General features: G+C 39.4%; 2 protein-coding genes and 1 long non-coding RNA gene across 3 annotated transcripts; all 3 read left to right on the forward strand.

Moving 5' to 3' along the window:
- The first annotated feature begins 1,236 nt into the window (after positions 1 to 1,236).
- On the forward strand, positions 1,237 to 9,022 carry LOC113471213 (protein unc-80 homolog). Its single transcript, XM_026830179.1, has 7 exons — positions 1,237 to 1,341; positions 5,364 to 5,591; positions 6,004 to 6,179; positions 6,821 to 7,008; positions 8,006 to 8,157; positions 8,544 to 8,615; positions 8,905 to 9,022. The coding sequence occupies exons 2-7, from the start codon at positions 5,413 to 5,415 to the stop codon at positions 9,020 to 9,022; spliced, it is 885 nt and encodes a 294-aa protein (XP_026685980.1). The 5' UTR covers positions 1,237 to 1,341; positions 5,364 to 5,412.
- Positions 9,023 to 9,084: 62 nt separating this feature from the next.
- LOC113471215 (protein unc-80 homolog) lies at positions 9,085 to 16,289 on the forward strand. Its single transcript, XM_026830180.1, has 12 exons — positions 9,085 to 9,117; positions 9,403 to 9,603; positions 10,002 to 10,051; positions 10,102 to 10,277; positions 10,703 to 10,773; positions 10,942 to 10,973; positions 11,942 to 12,180; positions 12,891 to 13,090; positions 13,511 to 13,681; positions 14,144 to 14,242; positions 15,327 to 15,492; positions 16,141 to 16,289. Exons 1-12 carry the CDS (start codon positions 9,085 to 9,087, stop codon positions 16,287 to 16,289), a joined length of 1,587 nt encoding a protein of 528 aa, XP_026685981.1.
- Positions 16,290 to 16,295: 6 nt separating this feature from the next.
- LOC113471214 lies at positions 16,296 to 17,674 on the forward strand. Its single transcript, XR_003394000.1, has 3 exons — positions 16,296 to 16,434; positions 16,892 to 17,010; positions 17,625 to 17,674. It is a non-coding gene; the product is annotated as an uncharacterized LOC113471214 (long non-coding RNA).
- The last annotated feature ends 1,000 nt before the right edge of the window (positions 17,675 to 18,674 follow it).

The raw sequence follows: 18,674 nt of genomic DNA on the forward strand, positions 1-18,674 counted from the left end.
TCCGATGAACTCAATGTTAATCTGGAGGAACTGTCTGGGCGCTCAATCATACGATGGATTGATTATGATCTGGAGAATGAAGAAACTATTGTTTATCCATAATCAAAACAATTATTTAGTGATATAATATAATGGTATATTATGTTAGTTTTAAGGCCCTTATTTGCAAAAATAACGTTGTTATGAATTATAAAGAAATCGGGGAAAAAAAAAAAAAAAAAAAAAAAAAAAAAAAAAAACATTTGTAAACATCATGTCCCCCACTACGGAAATGCCGCCCGTTTTCAACTCCTCTCCCTCGAAAAAAAATAATAATAATCGATAAACTAACGAACAGGCAAAACCAATAAACAAACAAAACAACACAAACAAACAAACAAACAGAAACAAATTTCTGATTTAGTGATCTACCAGACTTCGTCCGTGTTCGGAAAATGACAAACCTAACCCGCATTACACGGTAAGTACAGTACGCAGAAAGTGCCGGGTTCGAATCCTAGGATCAATCAAAATTTCCTATTGTATTCGATATTCTCCGATTGGGCAAATATGCTTGAACGGGTTACTTTTTCTCTTCATCCTCTTTATTTTAGATTTTTTATTTTCCTTATCCTATAGGAAGGAAAGTAATGTAATCGGGTCAAATTTTTGATGGTCAGTTTTTAGCGCCAAAACACGTTTTGAGGTCCCTAGAGCCTAAATACAAAGTTTCAGCCATTGGTCTGTGTGTGTGTCTGTGTGTCTGTCTGTAAACAAAATATCTCCAGAACGGTAAGAGCTAGAGACTTGAAATTTGGCATGCAGCTGTCAAAAGTGACAAGGATGCGACACGAAACTTTTGGTTAAGATCGGTGCAACGCTTGGCAGCATTTTACCGCTTTTTGGCGGTTTTCGGTGTAATTTAACAATATATCGGGAACGGTATGAGCTAGAGACTTGAAATTTGGTATGTAGTTCACAAATGTGACAAGGATGCAACTCAAAACGTTTGGTTGATAGGTGCTGCGGTTGGCGGTATTTTGACCTCTTTTTGGCTGTTTTTGACCGTTTTTTGGCGATTTTCAGCTATACCGACTAAACAATTAGAGATATTGTAAAAGTTTGGCTATAAGAACAAGAACACCCTAAATAAGCATCATTCAATAGGATGAGGAAAGTCGTGTGATGTTCACACCAGATTTTTTTTATGTATTCGCATTGGTTCTAGGCTCATCCTAACAGTATCTTTCGCATGACGGTGGAAAAAGAAGATGGATACCCCCCTATAACCAAGGCATCACTTACCATAGAACAAGTAGCATCCAATAGTAGTGATACCATCAAGTCTTTGCCCCATCATGGGTAAGTCAGATAGAATAGAAATAGAATAGTAATAGGCTAATGGCTAAGTCAAATAGAATAGAATAGAAAAATAGGGTAGAATAGAATATTTGAAAGGGTGGAGAGATAAGGTTGAGGAAGACGGATGGAGAAGGGAGGAGGCATTAGATAGGAGGGTATGGAGGTGTAATATAAAGGAGGCTAACTCCGACCCCAAATTAAATGGGGAAAAGTGCAGAAAATTAGAAAAAGAGGTATGAAAAAAAAAATAATAATAATAATAATATTGAAGTTTATTTTATACCACATTAACAATAAAATGTTCTTTTGGAATAAATCCCTTCAAGTACTAGAGTACTTTTAGGGAATTCTTATTAATTATTTTTCTTCTTAAATGTACTTGGAAGTGTCAGAAGAAAATTTTGAACGAAAGTATTATCGGATTTAAAAGGAATAGGGTTTTTATTTAAAACTTTAACTACCAATACGTAATAATACTTGGAATTGTCAGAAGAAAATTTTGAACGAAAGTATTATCGGATTTAAAAGGAATAGGGTTTTTATTTAAAACTTTAACTACCAATACGTAATAACATCTAACTCAAGGACGCGTTCATGTCTTCGTAACAACTTCGAACCCGAGACGAGTGAATGTCTAAGGATTATAAGGATTGAACGCAGGATAGCGTGGCACCAGCACCATACTACTGGCGTTCTGCACCACGTCCTCACTAAACACTTTCAAACTTGTAATTGAAAATGGTGATGTGACTCGGACTGTCTTCTTTATTTCGCTTGACGTGCATGAATTTGGTCTTGGTTTCATTTATTTTCAAGCCTACTTCGATGATATTGAAGTTTATTTTATACCACATTAACAATAAAATGTTCTTTTGGAATAAATCCCTTCAAGTCCTAGAGTACTTTTAGGGAATTCTTACTAATTATTTTTCTTCTTAAATGTACTTGGAAATGTCAGAAGAAAATTTTAAACGAAAGTATTATCGGATTTAAAAGGAATGGGGTTTTTATTTAAAACTTTAACTACCAATACGTAATAACATCTAACTCAAGGACGCGTTAATGTCTTCGTAATAACTTCAAACCCAAGACCAGTGAATGTCTAAGGATTATAAGGATTGAACGCAGGATAGCGTGGCACCAGCACCATACTACTGGCGTTCTGCACCACGTCCTCACTACTCTCGGTACTGTCTGAACTTGGCACCACACTTTGCACACTCGAGTTGCTTTCCTCTTGGTTCTGCCGTTGCCGTCCTTCAATAGCCAACAACTTCTGTCTCTTCTCTTCCATCAGACTATCGCGATGTTGATGAATATAATCATACACGTTGGGTAATCCCATGATAACACATGCAGACAGGGCAGACCGGTAGATATTCATATCAGTCGCCTCATACCATTCATCTGTCTTCTCATCATAACATTCAACATGATAGATAGTAGTCACTCCATTGAATCCTCCGATGGCAAAGATCATGTCATCTATCACTTCGATAGCAAAGTTACTCCTAGGATTATACATGTCAGGTACTTGAGACCACGTCTTGGTCAGCGGGTTATACTTCTCACCATTGCACATGCGTGACATCCCATTAAACCCGCCTATCACATAGATACACTCATGATACGCTATACAAGAGATTGGTGTATGTCTGATAGAAGAGAGATATTTTCTTTATTTTGTCATCAACTTTCGGCTATAGCTGAAGCCGCTACAACAACTACAACAGCTAATACAGTCAATATGATTCTGATTTCAGGATTGGTGAGGAGAGGAGAGAGGGAGATTCATTCCTACCTCGACCTATCATAACCGTTACTCAGCATACCCCTATGCCGTCCCCTGAATATAATGCTTGCCCCAAGGTAAGCTATGACGTCACTATAAGGTTAGCTGTGACGTCACTGTATATGATATGTACTTTTTCTAAGATATGAAAAGAGGTGCATTTACGTTAAAAAAAATTAGCAATATATTTTTGAAAAATTTTGCATGCGGCTCTAAAAATATTTTTCCCATTTCCCCATGGTCCAATTTTGCCGATTTGCCATTAACGTAATCTCATTCCCAATTGTTAATTTTATTCCGAATCAAGTAAAAGACCTGGTATCTAAAGACTCGATATTTGCAACAACAACAATCTCGCACCCTATTTCTTCTTCCACAGGGTTCTATAGACTCACAACTTGACACGCTCAGTCAGCCAGGCGGCCGATGCAGTCAGAATTCCCGTCAGGCAAGTCTGACTCGCTCTCATACAGACTCTAACATCACCTCTGCATTTACAAATTTACATTAAAAAGAATTGGCAATATATTTTTGAAAAATTTCGCATGCGGCGCTAAAAATATTTTTCCCATTTTCCCATGGTCCAATTTTGCCGATTTGCCATTAACGTAATCTCATTCCCAATTGTTAATTTTATTCCGAATCAAGTAAAAGACCTGGTATCTAAAGACTCGATATTTGCAACAACAACAATCTCGCACCCTATTTCTTCTTCCGCAGGGTTCTATAGACTCACAACTCGACACGCTCAGTCAGCCAGGCGGCCGATGCAGTCAGAATTCCCGTCAGGCAAGTCTGACTCGCTCTCATACAGACTCTAACATCACCTACTCTTCATCCGAGTCTGAGGTTACCGAGGCTCCATCTTCCACGCCCTATATTACCAGGGATGGGGATTTAGATCTACGTGTAGTACTCATGGTAAGTCAATTACTTTATGTTTTTAAGTAATTCAGATTTCGGATGGCAAAAAAAATGAACATGCTTTTACGTAAATTCAAAGAAGTTCTTACGCGCATACTAACTTCAACTATCAAAATCAAAGATGCTTTCATGTGCATACCAACATCAACCTTCAACTATCAAAATCAAAGATGCTTTCTAGTAGGTACTTACAGGCTTCAAAACTATCAGATTCAAAGTTATTCTTATATGCATACTGGTTTCAAAACAAACTCAATCACAGAGGAGATTTTTCTCTCGGAATTCGTTCAGTGCCTGCATAGCTTGAACACTCATAGCGCGGTCTATACTGGAGAAATTCTTCTTGTTTTTGATCGCGTTCTCAATATGTGTCATATCATCTTCAGTGAGATCTAGTCGGCTTGCCATGTCGGTACTAGAATTTTGAACTTGTTTCGTTCAAATATAGGAATGATTAATAATTAGATGGGAAATTCTGTATAAGTTGAAAATAAAATAATGTGATAATTAATGAACTTGTATGTTTAGTCTGGTGTTTGATGTTTTCGCAAAAAAGTAGGTAAAATTATATCAAACATTGACGGCTTCTTAAAATTCAAAAATAAATATCTTGGACTAATACACGTTTGACCAGGTTGGCTAAAAAACGAACAAATGATTCCCAGAGTAGACAAAGAAGTGTGTTGTAATCTACAGACCTGGCTCCTTGGAAACAAAAAACCATGCTGGATCAAAATCAATGACTTGAACTTCTTCGGGGTTTTCCTCAAAAGTTAGATGGGAAATTCAGTATAAGTAGAAAATAAAATAATGTGATAATTAATGAACTTGTATGTATTGTCTGGTGTTTGATGTTTGCGCAAAAAAGTAGGTAAAATTATATCAAACATTGACGGCTTCTTAAAATTCAAAAATAAATATCTTGGACTAATACACATTTGACCAGGTTGGCTAAAAAACGAACAAATGATCCCCGGAGTAGACAAAAAAGTGTGATGTAATCTACAGACCTGGCTCCTTGGAAACAAAAAACCATGCTGGATCAAAATCAATGACTTGAACTTCTTCGGGGTTTTCCTCAAAATCCCAGAGTAGACAAAAAAGTGTGATGTAATCTACAGACCTGGCTTCTTGGAAACAAAAAACCATGCTGGATCAAAATCAATGACTTGAACTTCTTCGGGGTTTTCCTCAAAATTGTATACATTCAAATCCTTTGCGGCCCCCAATTTGGGAATCGCTGGGCTACATAACTCACTACTATTATTAACCCCTTGTTACACACACCTGAATTAACTCTTTCCAGGTCCTCTCACGCGGCGGCCAACTCTCACTCCCGCTCCGACCTTCACCGTATGGCCTCTCCCCCTCTCACCTCTCCCAAACCTACCTCCCCTCCTCAGGACAAGGGAGGGAAAGGGGAGCGGGATATGAATACGGCCACATTTCTGGATGTGGCCGTCCTGAGGTGCTTGTTCATATCTCAATGGCCGGAGGAGGGGGTGTATTGGGCCCTCCAGTTTATATATCACAGGTAAATAGGCCGCCTTTAATACTACGCTTTGGATTGAAGTTTCAGTTATAGAATTACATAAGGAAAAAATGTCGGACATTAATAAGGAAGAGAAATATCATGAACCTGAACTGTTTCCTCCTCAGTTGACACAAAGTTCAGCTGGAGTTTAGGCGAGGAGGATTCAACTCTAACTTTATTGTGCCTAATGTGAATGAAATAAAAAATACGGACCTAAAAAAAAATCCTTTATTGAAAGGTTCACTATTAGTGGTTAACTATATAGAACTCACTAGGAAAATAGGTCGAAAGAACCTTATTTATTTAGGATAAAATCCGGCCGACTTAAAACGAACCCGTGACCTAGCTCTTACAAGACAGAGGCGCCACTCTCCAAGCTGACCAGGCTGGTGTGAATTTTCTTCTATTTCAGGCTACGAGATCTGAACGAAGAGAAGGTCTGTCAAGCTCAGCCTCGCCGTCGGAGTAACTCTCTACCCATTCCCAAAATAGAGGTGTCCTTCTACCAGAGTCCGGAACTCAAGCTGGGCAGAGGCGCCAAGGATCTGAGCGAAATGCTCGAACACCGGGACTGTGGATTGCTGGCCGGTTAGTCAACCGTAGATCTAGACATGTTTATAACTATGAGAAGTATCTCTTTGAGCACCAAAGTTGTGTTATAACAACTCAAAGAAACGGTATTTATTTATTATTCCAAAGAGAAAGAAATCGATCTAAGTCCATCATGAGAGAGAGAGAGAGCCGAAAGCGAATAGAGGAGAAGGACAGTATAGGAGAAAGTCAGCCGTTCCGAGATCGAACCAGATGAGGTTTAGATAAAATCCGCCTCTTGAGAAGTATCTCTTTGAGCACCAAAGTTGTGTTATAACAACTCAAACGGTATTTATTTATTATTCCAAAGAGAAAGGAATCGATCTAAGTCCATCATGAGAGAGAGAGAAAGATTTTTTTTTAAAGAGGTTTGATAGAGGGAACGCTAACTGTTGAGGTCTTATCGTCCCGAAAGCGAATAGAGGAGAAGGACAGTATAGGAGAAAGTCAGCCGTTCCGAGATCGAACCAGATGAGGTTTAGATAAAATCCGCCTCAGGCGGGAATCAAGCCCGCGACTTAGCGCTTACAAGGTAAACCTTGCTAGGGTAGCTTAAAATCTAAATTGTAATACATTAACTAGTTCATGTCCCATGTTCCTATTATACATTAACCCCTTTCCTGTCCCATGTTCCTCAGAATCCCCGTTCTATTTGCGCAAAGGTCACCCGGACGAGATTTGCGCGCATTACCGACGCGCCAGTGAGCGCGCAAGGAAGAGATTGAAGCTGACAGATCTGAGAGCGTATGTTGAGGCCAAGATATTGTCCAAGTCTGAGAGGAATCTGCTGCAAACCGGGACGGAAGAAGGCCGCGAAATGAAAGCGGTAAGTTTTATGATAAAAGTGTTAATTTGGTCCGTTTTTTACGGCAAAAAAGTGTTTTACTAAAGGGAAATTGGTCAGTTTTTACGGTAAGAGAAGTGTTTTACCTACGAGAAATTGGTCAGTTTTACTTTAAAGCTGTAACTTTATTATGTAAAGTTTAAGGTTTGTGTTGAAAGTTTTTTACTGGTTTAAAAGCTGGCTAGTTATTTTTAAAGTGGCCAGTATTTTACTATGAAAAGGTGAATTTCTTACGTCAAAATCAAAGATGCTTTTACGTGCATATTAACTTCAACTATCAAAATCAACAAAATCAAAGATACATTGACGTGCATGCGGGGTTCAAAACTATCAGACTCAAAGATGTTCTTGCATGCATACTGGTTTAAAGTGTTTTACTAAAGGGAAATTGGTCAGTTTTTACGGTAAGAGAAATTTTTTACCTACGAGAAATTGGTCAGTTTTACTTTAAAGCTGTAACTTTGTTATGTAAAGTTTAAGGTTTGTGTTGAAAGGTTTTTACAGGTTTAAAAGCTGGCTAGTTATTTTTAAAATGGCCAGTATTTTACTATAAAAAGGTGAATTTCTTACGTCAAAATCAAAGATGCTTTTACGTGCATATTAACTTCAACTACCAAAATCAACAAAATCAAAGATACATTGACGTGCATGCGGGGTTCAAAACTATCAGACTCAAAGATGTTCTTGCATGCATACTGGTTTCAAAACAGTCAGACTCAAAGATGTTTTTATATTACGCATACTAACTTCAAAACTTTTCAAAGATTTTCTTACTTTTTTTTTTTTAGTAGTAAACTGATTTTATTCTATTCTATTATTCACAGGGGAGTCGGCTCAGTTTAGACACAGGGGAGGATCCGGGGGGGACTCAAAGATGTTTTTATATTACGCATACTAACTTCAAAACTTTTCAAAGATTTTCTCACTTTTTCTTTTTTTTTTTTAGTAGACTGACTTTATTCTATTCTATTATTCACAGGGGAGTCGGCTCAGTTTAGACACAGGGGAGGATCCGGGGGGACTCAAATGTACCAGATCTAACGCTACGTCCCTGGCTAGACTCATGGGGCAGGATAGTGATGAGAGACAAGCCACTAGTCTCATCAAAGGCAATAGCATGCCTAGTCTCAGGTAAGATAAGCTACGTTCAACACGGTGTGTGTATGGATGGGAGACATTTGGAAAATAAAATCGATTTTAACTCAAACACGGAGACTACCATTATTGTCAAATTCTCAAACAAAGTTGATTGAACCCACGATATTCTGATGACCAGGCAAACGTATTAACTTCTACACTCAAAGGGTTCTCTCTGCTTAAAAAGAACAAGCACAAGTCCTCACGATGGTTGACTGCGGTTCAGGACGAGCCAATTAAACATGGATAGAGACCATCACCTTGGTGTATGTCTGATAGAAGAGAGATATTTTCTTTGTTTTGTCATCAACTTTCGGCTATAGCTGAAGCCGCTACAACAACTACACCACCTAATACAGTCAATATGATTCTGATTTCAGGATTGGTGAGGAGAGGAGAGAGGGAGATTCATTCCTACCTCGACCTATCATAACCTGGAGACTACCATTATTGTCAAATTCTCAAACAAAGTTGATTGAACCCACGATATTCTGATAACCAGGCAAACGTATTGAATTCTACACTCAAAGGGTTCTCTCTGCTTAAAAAGAACAAGCACAAGTCCTCACGATGGTTGACTGCGGTTCAGGACGAGTCAATTAAACATGGCTAGAGACCATCACCCTGGTGTATGTCTGATAGAAGAGATATTTTCTTTATTTTGTCATCAACTTTCGGCTATAGCTGAAGCCGCTACAACAACTACAACACCTAATACAGTCAATATGATTCTGATTTCAGGATTGGTGAGGAGAGGAGAGAGGGAGATTCATTCCTACCTCGACCTATCATAACCATCAGGTACTTGGGACCAAGTCTTGGTCAGTGGGTTATACTTCTCACCATTGCACATGCGTGACATCCCATTAAACCCGCCTATCACATAGATACACTCATGATACGCTATACAAGAGCACCCCTATGCCGTCCCCTGAATATAATGCTTGCCCCAAGGTAAGCTATGACGTCACTGTATATATGTACTTTTTCTAAGATATGAAAAGAGGTACATTTACATTAAAAAGAATTAGCAATATATTTTTGAAAAATTTTGCATGCGGCGCTAAAAATATTTTTCCCATTTTCCCATGGCCCAATTTTGCCGATTTGCCATTAACGCAATCTCATTCCCAATTGTTTATTTTATTCCGAATCAAGTAAAAGACCTGGTAGCTAAAGACTCGATATTTGCAACAACAACAACAACAACAATCTCGCACCCCATTTCTTCTTCCGTAGGGTTCTATAGACTCACAACTCGACACGCTCAGTCAGCCAGGCGGTCGATGCAGTCAGAATTCACGTCAGGCAAGTCTGACTCGCTCTCATACAGACTCTAACATCACCTACTCTTCATCCGAGTCTGAGGTTACCGAGGCTCCATCTTCCACGCCCTATATTACCAGGGATGGGGATTTAGATCTACGTGTAGTACTCATGGTAAGTCACTTTATGTTTTTAATTAATTCAGATTTCGGATGACAAAAAAAATGAACATGCTTTTACGTAAATTCAAAGAAGTTCTTACGCGCATACTAACTTCAACTATCAAAATCAAAGATGCTTTCATGTGCATACCAACATCAACCTTCAACAAACTATCAAAATCAAAGATGCTTTCTAGTAGGTACTTACAGGCTTCAAAACTATCAGATTCAAAGTTATTCTTATATGCATACTGGTTTCAAAACAAACTCAAAGATGTTCTTACGTACATACCAGCTTCAACTCTCAAAATCAAATATGTTCGTGTATACTAGTTTCAAAACAAACTCAAAAAGTTTTTTTCTTCAATTTTGTCCCTATGTTTCAATGTTGCCAATTCTCTTCCTTTTCAGGCCGTACACGATATTTCTCAGCGATCTCACATAGCTCTAACAAGACAGAGGCGCTACTCTCCAAGCTGACCAGGCTGGTGTGAATTTTCTTCTATTTCAGACTACGAGATCTGAACGAAGAGAAGGTCTGTCAAGCTCAGCCTCGCCGTCGGAGCAACTCTCTACCCATTCCCAAAATCGAGGTGTCCTTCTACCAGAGTCCGGAACTCAAGCTGGGCAGAGGCGCCAAGGATCTGAGCGAAATGCTCGAACACCGGGACTGTGGATTGCTGGCCGGTTAGTCAACCGTGAATCTAGACATGTTTATAACTATGAGAAGTATTTCTTTGAGCACCAAAGTTGTGGTATAATAACTCAAACGGTATTTATTTATTATTCCAAAGAGAAAGAAATCGATCTAAGTCCATCATGAGAGAGAGCTTTTTTAAAGAGGTTCGATAGAGGGAACTCTAACTGTTGAGGTCTTATCGTCCCGAAAGCGAATAGAGGAGAAGGACAGTATAGGAGAAAGTCAGCCGTTCTGAGATCGAACCAGATGAGGTTTAGATAAAATCCGCCTCGGGCGGGAATCAAGCCCGCGACTTAGCGCTTACAAGGTAAACCTTACTAGGGTAGCTTAAAATCTAAATTGTAATACATTAACCTGTTCATGTCTCATGTTCCTATTATACATTAACCCCTTCCTGTCCCATGTTCCTCAGAATCCCCGTTCTATTTGCGCAAAGGTCACCCGGACGAGATTTGCGCGCATTACCGACGCGCTAGTGATCTGGTTTCCATCATTCATAGGGAGTAAAGATACCTGATTAAATATTTCTCTTTCTAAGTAATCTGCAGACTAAAGTAAAATTCTATTTTAACTACAGAAAAAAAAAGATACTCCTCTAAGCTTGCGTCTCTCAACAGTCGTAACCATTCTTAACCCATTCCGTGTCCGCAGGCCATGTATCATGACGTACGTCAACTCATGCAGTACGTCAGAATGTCAAAACCTTTGTTTGTATTTATTCTTGATGTTTATAAATGAGGCCTTTTTAAACTGTTAGCATAATGGGACTTTTCAGTCTTAGCCGACAGTATAAATAAGGTAAATTAAATTAAAAATTAAAAAAAGTCTAATGTAACGACCGTTGCAATGAACTCTCAAGAATATGTAAGATGAGAAAGTAGTTCCAGAGCAGACCAGTGGCTGTGGGACTATAAATAGGGATCAGTGCAGTCAAACCCTAACTAGCCTGGCTAGCTGGAAGTTATAAAGGATTTATCATGCTTCAAAAGAAAAAACACAGGTCCTCATGATGGTTGACTGTGGTTCGGGACAGGCTAAGTAAACTTGGCTGGAGACCATTAACTTCGTTCGTTACAGCTACACCGCTACAACAATAACATTTCCAGAGTTGACGAAAAATTCCATTGAAAAATTTAAACGGTGTTCTCTTGTTGACCCAGCACTTAAATCTCAAATAGAAAGTATTGTGTGTCTTATCTCATTTATCGCCCATCTGATGCTCTTACCTTTGCTAATCACTCTAACCTTCCTCTTCCCTCCCCAGAGTCTTACGTCACTTAGGGTGCCCTCACGGTCGTTCTCTTGTTGACCCAGCACTTAAATCTCAAATAGAAAGTATTGTGTGTCTTATCTCATATATGGCCCATCTGATGCTCTTACCTTTGCTAATCACTCTAACCTTCCTCTTCCCTCCCCAGAGTCTTACGTCACTTAGGGTGCCCTCACGGTCTTCGTTCGTTACAGCTACACCGCTACAACAATAACATTTCCAGAGTTGACGAAAAATTCTATTGAAAAATTTAAACGGTGTTCTCTTGTTGACCCAGCACTTAAATCTCAAATAGAAAGTATTGTATGTCTTATCTCATTTATCGCCCATCTGATGCTCTTACCTTTGCTAGTCACTCTAACCTTCCTCTTCCCTCCCCAGAGTCTTACGTCACTTAGGGTGCCCTCACGGTTGTGGCGACGGTCAGCGGGGCCCCCCAGGCAACTTTCTCCGCTCCCAAGCCACCTCACTGCTCACCAAACTGAAGAGGGTTAATCCGAAACTGTTCTGCAAGTTCATGAAGAATATGGTGCAGAAGTACGCCCTCCATGAGATTCTGGAGTTCTTTCACGCCTATGTAGGCTTCTGTGTGGATCCTAACTCACTGCTGTCCCCTCTAAGTAAGTATAGCTCCCAACAAACAAGTGTTCCTTAGCTGGTAAACATGTGTTTTAAATTTTCGCATGTAATCAAATCATGACTTCTTTGCGGTAAAGAGTCTTTTCATAATTTTTTTTTGGATATCAAAGCATTGCGAAGTGCAATAAATTTCAATAATCTTTTTACATTGGTGATGCAGCCACTGATCGCTACTCGATCAGTGGCCGAACTCCATGCACATGTGTATCCAAAAAAACTTCGAACCCGGAACCTCCGGCGTGCAATCCCAGTGTGATACCCATTCGCCCACAGAGCCTACGAAATGTAGAGAATTTATTGTAGTAACAAACAAGTGTTCCTTAGCTGGTAAACATGTGTGCCAAATTTTCGCATGTAATCAAATCATGAATTCTTTTCGGTAAAGAGTCTTTTCATGACTTTTTTTGGATATCAAAGCATTGCGAAGTGCAATAAATTTCAATAATCTTTTTACATTGGTGATCCGGCCACTGATCGTTAATTCACATATGTATCCAAAACAAAAAAAAAACATCGAACCCGGACCTCCGGCGTGTAATCCCAGTGTGATACCCATTCGCCCACAGAGCCTAAGAAATGTAGAGAATTTATTGTAGGTAAATGAATTTTCCAAAAATAAATACCTAATTCAAATTTAAACTCTGTTCTATTCAACCATATTCTGTTGTACTCTATTCTATTCCCTTCACAGATCAGAAGCGGAGTTGCAGCAAGTCCCCCGACGCCATTTCCCAGGGCGGAGGCTATGCCGCCAATTTCGGTCAGAGTATTGGCGGCAGTTCTGGCGGCGGTAGGGGAGGTGTGGAGGGGCAGATATTCTCCTCCACTTTCAAAACCCTGGTCACGCGATTCATACGGTCCGCCAAGGAGTTGAAGACGCCGGAAAATATGGTGAGAAAATGATTTAAAAAAAAAAATGAGTGTTTTACCGCCGTTTTTATTTCGTAGCAATGAAACACCTGCTACTTTACACTCCTGTGGTCTGTTTCGTAGCATGTCCATCCCGTAGTATGTCCCTCATCAGATGGACGAGAAGAGACATAATAATTCCCTTTTAGGTGCTGGGTACGGGTCAACACGAGAACACCAGAAAGAAACCCGTTGAAATGTTTGCAATCGAAAAACGAGACAGATGTTTTTTCTGGTTTCCATCATTCATAGGGTGTAAAGATACCTAATTAAATATTTCTCTTTCTAAGTAATCTGCAGACTAAAGTAAAATTCTATTTTAAGTACAGAAAAAAAAGATACTCCTTTAAGCTTGCGTCTCTCAACAGTCTTAACCATTCTTAACCCATTCCGTGTCCGCAGGCCATGTATCATGACGTACGTCAACTCATGCAGTACGTCAAGGAGGCGCATGGCGGTACGTTTCGACGCGTGGTACTGAGCGGGCTAATAGACACGGCTATCAAACCGCATCGCAAGGAACCGGATATACAAACCACGCGTGTCGTGAGACATGTGCCGCAAACTGAACAGGTGACTAAACGTAGCTAGAAGAAATAAGCAGAAACATATGTTTATGAAAAGAGGAAATATGGATGTATGTCCGCATATTTTTCAAAGATTTTTTTTTTTTTTTTAGATGGAACTGTAACTGCTAAGGTCTTATCGTCCCGAAATTGAAGAGAGAAGAAGGACAGGAAAAAGCCAGCCGTTTCGAGAACGAACCTTATCTGTTTATAATAAATTTCGCTCTGGGTGAGACCTAGCGCTTAAAATGTAAACGTGCTATCTTCTTAGCTAACTAAGCTGGCAGAGAGATGGTAAACATCTATCTCTCCCTCTCTCGCGATATTTGGTATTAATGATGGGAATCTGAGTATTCTCGAAAGCTCAACATTTTTCCTCTCTTTTATTTTCATAGATATATTTTAACTTATTTATGTAAAATTTTGTTGTATTAATGATATTAATCATTTATGTGTGTTTGTCTCCCAGGATGATACCATAGAATCGTCATCTCCCTGCTACATAGTAGAAGAGAGAGATAACAAGAAGAGTTTATTCAAGAAGCGAAGCACCTCGTCCACATGTGCTGTAAGTATTATTTTTCTTTAGCATTACGTCTTTTGAGATTTTATAGAGGAAACTGCCAAGGTCTTATCGTACCGAAAGCAAAGAGAGAAGGAAGACAGGATAGAAAGCCAGCCGTTCCGACAACGAACCTTATCTGTTTCGGATAATCTTCGCCCTGACTTAGAATCGAACCCGCGTCCTAGCACTTATGCCGGCCAGTCACGTTCAAACCATCTGATAGACCGAGTTCTCACATACCTGGTTCTGTCAGCAGTCAAATCCTGTGTGGCGGAAAAAGCTTGGCACTTGGTCTCTAGATTTTCCCGCCACTCACTTTCAGACTGTTGGACAAATCTAGGTCAAGGTCTGAGTGTGAGTGGCAGGTAATACAAGGCGCTACATTCTAAGCTAACTACTAGATTTATCCGTCACTCACTTTCAGACTGTTGGACAAATCTAGGTCAAGGTCTGAGTGTGAGTGGCAGGTAATACAAGGCGCTACATTCTAAGCTAACTAGGCTATTATTAAATCTCTTAGATTACAGGTCTTGATTTTTGTTCCATAAAATGTAATGTTATTACCAATCAAATATATAAGACCTTGTTTAGACTGCGATAGTAAAGGGTTGGGGCAACCTCTTTGTCAGCCATTACAATTCATAACTTTTTTACATATATATGTACCCTAACTAGCCTGGCTAGCTGGAAGTTATAAAGGATTTATCATGCTTCAAAAGAAAAAACACAGGTCCTCATGATGGTTGACTGCGGTTCGGGACAGGCCAAGTAAACTTGGCTGGAGACAACTTCGTTCGTTACAGCTACACCGCTACAACAATAACATTTCCAGAGTTGACGAAAAATTCCATTGAAAAATTTAAACGGCGTTCTCTTGTTGACCCAGCACTTAAATCTCAAATAGAAAGTATTGTGTGTCTTATCTCATATATGGCCCATCTGATGCTCTTACCTTTGCTAATCACTCTAACCTTCCTCTTCCCTCCCCAGAGTCTTACGTCACTTAGGGTGCCCTCACGGTTGTGGAATCTCTTAGATTACACTATTTACATACTAATTATTTTCTACATCATTCTCTTATTTACAGAGTCTCCTCGACACAGATCTAACGGACGACTTTGGCAAGCCCATGCAATCCCCCCTGGGAAATCTAAGGAAGAAACAACACTCCCATGTCCTAACTCCGAGACAGAGCGAGAGAAACATTGGCGTCCCTGAACATCTAATCAAGGGCTCCAAATTTGGTGGCATCGGTAAGTTGAAAAAAAATGAAAGTGTAACGGAAATCTTATAGTCCGGAAATGGAAGAGAGAAGGAGGACAGGAGAGCAGAAATCCAGCCGTTCCGAGAACGAATCTTATCAGTTTAGGATATAACTAGCGTCTTTGCGCAGCTCTGTAATCGAATGCTTAAGAACACTGACTCTCAACCCGGAAGTGTTGGTTTCGAATCCCAGCCGCGGCCGAAATTTCCAGACCAAACTTTTCAGTTCCCAAATATACCTTCCCGATTTTTTTTCTTCTTCTTCTTGTAGTTCCCTACACTTTTAATTAGATTAATTCTATTCTAACAGTCAGCTCCCATGGCGTAGTGGTCACTGCACTCGCCTTGCACGCGGGAGACCCGGGTTCGATTCCCGGCGGGGTCAAGAAATTTGTATCATGCAGATAATTGATTCCGTGACTGGCTGTTGCGGGGCCCACTCAGTCTCGTGAAGAAAATGAGTAGCTATGACATGTAAATGCGCATAGCGACCGGTGCCAGCATGGTAGGTAAACATTGGATGATAGGATTATTGAGATATTGGGAAAAAATCCTACAATGCTGCAGTGAGCACCAAAGTTGTGACATAATAACACAAAAAAACTGCATTTGCATTTACTATTCTAATTCTGTTTTAGTGAGTTGGTTCAAGAAGGATCACGGTAGATCCGAATCATTAGATAGTCACGATGGTAGTGATTCTCCCGTGGAAAGTGCTCTAGTTCATCAAGCTGCCGCTAGACTCAATCATTCCTATAGTAAAACATTTCTAATTCTGTTTCAGTGAGTTGGTTCAAGAAGGATCACGGAAGATCCGAATCATTAGATAGTCACGATGGCAGTGATTCTCCCGTGGAAAGTGCTCTAGTTCATCAAGCTGCCGCTAGACTCAATCATTCCTATAGTAAAACATCTCAACATAGTGGATCCAGGTATCTACCACCTTCTTGTTTTCACTATGTATAATGTATATCATAGAAAACTTGGCTTTTCAAGGAATAAAAGCCATTAAAGTGCCAGACATGCAGAACTCCGTACAGAGGAATTTCGTTAAAAAAAAAAAAAACTGGACAAATTTCTTATAATTAATGAACATTTTAAATATTATCTTTTTTGTTTATATTATTGCTTGTAATTTTGTTCAGCATTTGTTAAAAATAAATACCTCGTACTTCAAGAGGTATATTAAAAAAAAAAGAAAAAAAATTGTCCTAATTTTAACTTCTCTTTAACTTTAGTGTTAACCTTCTCTCAGTATGATTATGAGGACAATCGAGGAGGTGGACTAACTCAAAATTATCTAAAATATAAGTACCACATCTTCTGTACTAACTGTATAAGTACCAGAGTCTCCTATACTTACTGTGGTATTTTCCATTCAATTTACAGCAGTGGCGGTCATACAGTTCTAACCAAGGCAAAACGCAGAGTGGAAGATCAACTGAATAAGTTTGGATTCGGCAAACGTAAACGTAAAGATGGCACCATTGAGGAAGCCCAGGGAGCATGTGAGTATGAGTTTTCACTTTCACGTAAACTGGAATGTTGGGCTGATAGATAAACTTTCAGACCAAAAATGAATCCCACTCAGTTCTGAGACCCCAGATTTTAATGAGTGATGTGCATTGATTTTTTAAACTCGGGTACCAAAGTTCATCAAAATCGGACCAGGCAATCGCGAGTTATAGAGGAACAAACATTCATCCAAACCCAATGCAAAGCTGTCGAGTTAAACCGTAGACCTCACTCTCGTTCGGTCAATAACAGTTGAAGTTTTTAGTGACAGGGGTTTTATCCATCATTCGGCTCCAAGCTACTCTCCTCCTCACATTAACTCAGACTGAGTGGGAAATGCCAGTAGCACACGATTGGACAGATGGTCACCCATTCACGGATACTAACTTCGCGCAATCTAGCTTAACCCCTGTTTACTGATTTGCAAGAAAATTATTAACAAAGAATTTACCTTTGAAATACCTCTGAATTCCAATCTTTTCGTTTTTATTTTCCGAGAATTTTGTGAAATATTTCATTTTTTCCCCCCCTTTGCCGGTTCAGACGGTGCTATGAAATAATTTGTACAATATTACATTTTAATAAATAAATATAATTTCTCCTCCAGATCTCAGTCGACGTAATTCTGACGACTTCGGAGAACATGGTCGAGATTCCGAATTTGTAGTATTGAAGAGAGAAGAAGGACAGGAAAAAGCCAGTCGTTCCGAGAACGAACCTTATCTGTTTATAATAAATTTCGCTCTGGGTGAGACCTAGCGCTTAAAATGTAGACGTGCTATCTTCTTAGCTAACTAAGCTGGCAGAGAGATGACTCCAGCTTTCGTAAACATCTATCTCTCACTCTCTCGCGATATTTGGTCTAATGATGGGAATCTGAGTATTCTCGAAAGCTCAACATTTTTCCTCTCTTTTTTAGTCTCTTTTATTTTTTATAGATATATTGTTACGTATACGTGGGCGTGATCGGGTTCGTAAAAGATTAGGGCTAGTAAAAACACTCGCGAATTCGTTTATTTAAATCTAACCTTCAAGGAGATAATGTGCTCTCTCGATAAAAACAGCGATAGGTAAGAAGGGGAGCACTGTTAGTGCGATACGCACTTCGCGAAACTCGAAAATAAACGAAAACCGAAAAACGAAACACTAGACGCTAATCTCACTTCTCGACACCAAATTGTTCGTATACGTGGGCGTGGATCGGGTTCGTAAAGATTAGGTGCTAGTAAAAACACTCGCGAATTCGTTTATTTAAATCTAGAGGACATTAAGTTTATTTATTTCACAACAAGAGTACACAGTCACTAGGTAAAATCGCTATTACAAGGTACAATCTCTTATCACAAGTACGATCGCTTATCTATCACGGTTATCACTGACTTTCACTTAGGTACTTTAATTCTCCAACGCTTCTCATTCCTACTGGAAACTTGTCATCCGGGGAGTGTACCGGATTCCTATCTGATAGGAGCTAGCTTGGATTTGGTGAGTCAAAGTCCTATATCTGTCGTTCGTCCGTCTTTCTGTCTTAAGGGGTATTTTTTAAACAGTTTTGAGGTATGAAAAAAAAAATCCTTTGATCAGTTTTTTAAAGCGAAAAATTTGGCTAGTGTTTTCGGTTAATTTGGATTAAAAAAAAAAGAAAAAAGTAAAAAAG

The sequence above is a fragment of the Diaphorina citri genome, unplaced genomic scaffold (assembly GCF_000475195.1).
Source record: "Diaphorina citri unplaced genomic scaffold, Diaci psyllid genome assembly version 1.1 scaffold2161, whole genome shotgun sequence".
Classification (NCBI taxonomy): Eukaryota; Metazoa; Arthropoda; class Insecta; order Hemiptera; family Psyllidae; genus Diaphorina; species Diaphorina citri.